Genomic DNA, 6,032 nt, shown 5'->3' with positions numbered 1-6,032 from the left:
GGGTGAAATGTTGGTGGATTATAAATATTTTTTGTATTATTTGAGCTACTTTTTTCGTCACATGGACCATCTTTCTTTGTGATTACATATAGTTAATTAATAATCTTCTAATCTAAAAAAAAAAATAATTTAACTAAGAAATAAAACGCAGTAATTATTAACTCTTTTGGATTTCTAAATAGTCTTACCAAATTTTGAAGTGAACTCTAATGAATTCGTTTTGTGAGTTATAATATAAAAGATTTCTTTCATTGATATTGTTATGCTCGTTTAACAAAATTCTTAAAAAAGATAATTTAACTCTGATATTTGAACTTCATTCCTGGTCGACTACCGGTCATTATTAATTACATGCAATAGGGACACTTCATAATTCTTTGATTTTCGATTTATTACAAAGGTGTATATCATGCAATTTATATTATCGAATATAATTTTTTATTATTTATTGTGTATTTCTAAGTATCATTTTAATTGATAATACTATTTATTTTCCTATTTTCAGACTTGGGCAACACTGTTATGAGTTAAGGTTATATCTGTTGTACAGTTAGTTTTGTATCGACCGTTTCCTTTTGTTTACATGAATGTCTAATAGTGATTCAGATTCAGTCAACGAAGGTACCTGTTTGATGGATACTCTAGTCAATGAAGCAAGTTATTCTAGAAGAACTGATTATACTGGAAATGCTCAGGAACAGAGGGATAAGCGCAGGTCGGATAGGCCTGGAGAAGCTGGAGATACTTCAAGAAATAGGAGAAGAGAACCTAACCCACGTAGTCAGGAAGCAGATGAGGAAGAAGAGCTGAAATATGGTGCTGCTCATGTCATTAAATTGTTCGTCCCAGTTTCATTATGTTTATTGGTAGTAGTTTCTACCATGAACACTGTTGAATTCTACAAAAAGAAAGACCTTTATTTAGTCTACACCCCCTTTCATGAAAATTCACATGATCCTGGAGTTAAAATATGGAATGCCTTAGCAAATGCAGCAATTTTGATGGGAGTCATAGTTCTTATGACTGTAATTCTGATTCTACTATACAAGTATAGATATTACAAAACGATTCATGGATGGCTCATCCTTTCCTCTTTGATTCTTTTGTCTATATTTTCATATATTTATCTCCTTGAAGTGTTAAGAGCCTATAATATTCCATTTGATTATATAACATTGGGTATAGTTATGTGGAACTTCGGAACTATGGGTTTGATTGTGATTCACTGGAAAGGTCCTTTACATTTGCAGCAAGCCTATTTAATTTTCATTGCTGCACTGATGGCTTTAATATTCATCAAATACCTTCCTGAATGGACCACCTGGGTCGTATTAGGTGTTATTTCAATTTGGGATACATTTGCTGTACTTACACCCAAAGGTCCTTTGAGAATTCTTGTTGAAACTGCTCAAGAAAGGAACGAACAAATTTTTCCAGCTTTAATTTATTCTTCTACAGTTATATACAGTCTTATGGGTACTCCTACTGCTGGCGAAGAAGAAAGGGAAGAAAATCAAGGTACAGTTGAACCAGCTTCTCCAGGTACACAAGCTGGATTTACATCAGAATGGTCTGAAGGAATTGATTCTAGAGTGGAATCTCGTCGAATGATGATACAAGCACATCAGAATAGATCCGCAGGTGCACCTTCTGTTAGTACTGAACCATCTCATGTTCGAATGGAAGATGATGAAGAAAGAGGGGTAAAGCTCGGTCTTGGTGATTTTATATTTTATAGTGTACTCGTTGGTAAGGCATCGTCCTATGGTGATTGGAATACAACGATAGCCTGCTTTGTGGCCATACTTATTGGTCTTTCTTTAACATTGCTTTTGTTAGCCATTTTCAAGAAAGCATTACCAGCTCTCCCTATATCCATTACATTTGGACTGATATTTTATTTTTGTACTCGAGAAATTGTGCAACCTTTTAATGACATGTTAAACACTTCACAAGTGTTCATTTAATACCCACTGCCCTCCCCAACTCACTAAAGAGACTAATAACTTAATGTCTTTCAAGTTACATTCTATATTAGATTAAGACATTTAGTATTTATTAATACAATTATTTTTTACCAAAGTAATAAAAAATGAAAGAAATTTTTTTAAGAAAAAATAATTTTTGTATTTTTATCTTATTATTATATAGTCTAATAAACATTAGTGAAGGAAGTGTATTTAAATTAGACTATATTTTTCATTATACATTAACCTTTATAAGGCTTCATATATTCTATCATCCGTTTTCTTCTTGATTATAGTAGGTCGTGTTGCTGCTTATGACACTAGGCTTATACTGATTTCTAAGATCTCTTAAGAAATTTTTTACAGCCTCATTTGGTAATTAAAATGTTTTTTTACCTTTATGTTTTATAAATTGATGAATGTTAATAAGTGTAATCAGTAGTTATAGACCATTGTAAATACTTTATATGTTGAAAAATGTTAATGAAAATATCTTTTATGTAAACCTAATTATCACCTCGAATCCTTATTTTTTTGGTGAATATAGAATATAAAATAAATTAAGCAGTTACTAAGTTATGAGAAATTGTGATGTCCTTGAATAAAACAATAAAATTTATCACTAAAATAATAATGGCTTTTAATATTTTAAAACATCCTAAAATACCCTTAGAATGGGATGTTTGGTGCTATAAAAAAATGTAACTAACATAAACTATGCTGTTATTGTAGCTGTGTTGTCCATAGTTTATCTCCATAAATAGTCAAAACTTTTTTAGTATGTTAAAAATATCCAAATGCTTTAAAGTTAAAAAATAAGTTTTCTTGGTTACGTTGGCAAAAAAAAAGTCATTGAAACATATCCATTTATTGACTCAAGTGTTGGAGAAGCAATATTCTGAAAGTATAAAATTATACTCAGTAAAAGAGAGATGTTATTGCTTATTTACAGGAATTGAGATGAACATCACAGAAGCTTAAAAACCATTATTATCATACCATTTGCAGGTATTTCCAATTTAGCGGCTTGTTTAGGAGTAACATGCAAATTCAATTAATTGTGAGTTTTATGGTAGCATTACAAGGACTAGCTTACATTCGGAAGATGGAGTACAATAAGGAATGTGATTGATAAGAAACTAATAGAAACAATTTTCTGTTTTTGCCAACTTGAGGAATGAATTTACAAATAATGAACAAATTCACTCAATAATAAAAAAAAAATAAGAATTACATGTGAAAGAAAATTGGATATTTTTTTAGAAAGTTTTTTCTGGATTTCCCACCATTCATTACAAATTATTAAGAAATATTAAACAGGAGTTTTAATTTAAATATCTTATTATTATTTAATTAAATATTTAAAAATACAAGTTCATAATGTAATTATCAATTAGAAATATTCATTTTTATGAGTCAATAATTTTAAAGAAAAATGTTTGTATTGCTATTAGATCTAATTTATTACTTTTTCTTTACAGATTGAATTACTTCAAACCCGTAAAGGAAAAGTAATAGTATGGAGTAAAATTGTGATTGGCTAAACTTTGATTTGACATTTTCTAATTATATTGATATTTTTTGCTCTTGATAGTGATCATATAACTGAAAATATTGTCAGATCAAAATTGAAATTTTGTATCTTTTCACAATGAACATGGCCAGTTTAGAAAGATGTTGATGAATAAGATCACTTCTCATTAACCTTTTTGGGTGAAGTTTTAAGGCTAAATCCTGTTAAATGTGTCTTCTCTAGGATTCAACTAATACAGAAAAAAAAGGATAAGTATTGCTTTCTGTCCTGATAAGTTGACTTGATGAAGCTCACTAACATAGATTAAAGTATTTATTCTATATGTCAGTGGTAAGAATGAAAATAAGGTAAGCTGAGTCTTGATTGTTTTATAAATTACACAATAAAAAAGATGTTTATATTATATATGTAAATAGTTGACCGTATAATTTCAAATTATGGAGATGGTCATAAAAGAAACAAAAATAGTTAACAACTATTTCTTTTCCGACGTTTGTAGCTTAATGGGGCAGGTCTCGTCGGGAAAACTTATCATTTCTTTGTATTATGATCTCCTCTAGTGAGATAGTGACATGTCGTACATTGACTAACCTACTCCTCGCTATAACTTTCTGTTTGAAAAGTCAGATAAGTAAGGTTACCATGAAGGGCAGGAGTGAAGGGTTTCAAGTAATTTTTCAATTTCAAATTCAGAAGCTCTACAAAGTGGAGCGAAACATCAGAAAATTAATAGTTGTTAACTATTTTTGTTTCTCTTTTGACCGTAACCCTGACCACCTCCATTATTTAAAAAGATGCTTGGTATTAAATTAAGTTTAGTGTTTAAATTCAGAAGTTAGCCTTTAAAAGAAAAAAAATATTTATAATACTTTCTTATTCCCACTGTTATTCTTTGTAAGTATGTACAATAAATATATTTTTAAAGTCTAACTGTATTTGTATTCCACCACTTTAATTTTTTACTGAACAGATTTTCTTAATTCAATGTTTAGATTCTACTTATTCTTTAGATTATGTAACATAATCTTTTTTTCTTGCTCAATCATAAAAGTTCTATTATTGAATATAAATCTTGACCGTATTGTTTTGGTCATTAAACTGGACTAGTGTTATTTTTTGTAATTTATGCAGTAATTAGCCAACTTTTATACGTTAACAAATAAGTTAATATATATTCTAAATAATCGATAAATTGAGCAATTATTAATAGCCATGGAAAGTTTAGATTGTTTAAAATAACTTTTGGGATATTTAAAATTTTTTTTTGTATATGATCTTAAATCCATACAACTTAATGCCTTAGAAATTATTATTGTTTACTATTGTTATTATTAGTTTGTAATTAAAAAAAAAAAAAAACCCTAATTTATAGAAAGGGTGAAGACTGTATAAATCTTTTACAATAATTATATACATATATTTAAACACATATTCTTATAAAAGAGGGTTCAAAGATTGACAAAAGTAAATGATTTTGATCATACAACTTAAGCTAAAAATATACAACTAAGAAAAATAAAATATTCTGCTGCTTGATATGAAATAAAAGTTATTTCCTTTCTGTACATTATTTAAGAGCTAACAAACTATAATGTACACTTAAGTTTAGTAAAAAGTCATTAAAAACAGAAAAAAAATAGCTTGGACAACTCTAATTAGTGCATTCAGATGAAATGAAATGGGATCTATTTATTTTGAATATTGATGTGATAAAATAGAAAAAGTATTGATGTGATAAAATAGTAAAAGTAACAGGAAAAATATAAAAGCTCAGCTTCAGTTCATGATGAAAAATCTATTTAAAATTACTAATCTCTTTTAAAGATTAACTTCACTTAATTGATTGAATGTATTTTGGTAATTAATTTTAGAGTGAAACTTTTTTAAAAATAGTAAGAAGGCTTTTGTTACTTCTTTTAATGTTCTTGCACACGCAATTTTAGTTAATTTTGATTATCAAAAGCCAAAGTAAGCTCTTATTTCTCATTATATAAAAAAAAAAAAAGTTGACTTATTTTCTGGATATAATTAATAAATAATTTGCAAATACCCATAAAATTTTATTTTCATTTCCCTTTTTCTTTCTAAACTATTTATAATCTTAGAACAAAAAAAAAATCAGTTAGCAGGTAGGTTTTTTTTCAACCAGAACATTTGAGTATTTACTGCATAAAAATTTGATCTCTGCCAACTGGCTCAACAGTATGAGAACACAAGCATCAACAAATCATATATACCTTCTTTTTTTTTTTTGCAATAATGTAATGAATTAAAATAACTAGAAACATGAGTTGGATATTTTATATTTTTATTTTTACTAATTTAGAAAGGTGTCTATCAGAAAACTATATATTACATTATTAAAACAATGAAATTAGTTTCAAAATTTACAAATTAATAATAATTTAACGTTTCGTACATAAATAACATCTATACAGAACTTAAAAGGATCAAATGACCATTGTGATAAAACACAAGGATCTCTTAATATCTACATAATATATATATATATAAATATTTATTATATTTTA

General features: G+C 27.7%; 1 protein-coding gene across 1 annotated transcript; it reads left to right on the top strand.

Moving 5' to 3' along the window:
• The first annotated feature begins 522 nt into the window (after positions 1-522).
• On the top strand, positions 523-2,601 carry Psn (presenilin). The gene has a single exon (XM_014427226.2). It carries the CDS (start codon positions 588-590, stop codon positions 1,965-1,967), a length of 1,380 nt encoding a protein of 459 aa, XP_014282712.1. The 5' UTR covers positions 523-587; the 3' UTR covers positions 1,968-2,601.
• Positions 2,602-6,032: the final 3,431 nt, after the last annotated feature.

The sequence above is a fragment of the Halyomorpha halys genome, unplaced genomic scaffold (genome assembly GCF_000696795.3).
Source record: "Halyomorpha halys isolate HHAL.00 unplaced genomic scaffold, Hhal_1.1 Scaffold627.1, whole genome shotgun sequence".
NCBI classification, from domain to species: Eukaryota; Metazoa; Arthropoda; class Insecta; order Hemiptera; family Pentatomidae; genus Halyomorpha; species Halyomorpha halys.
Note: the sequence above shows the minus strand (reverse complement) of the source record. Positions and strands in the feature narration are given on the sequence as shown.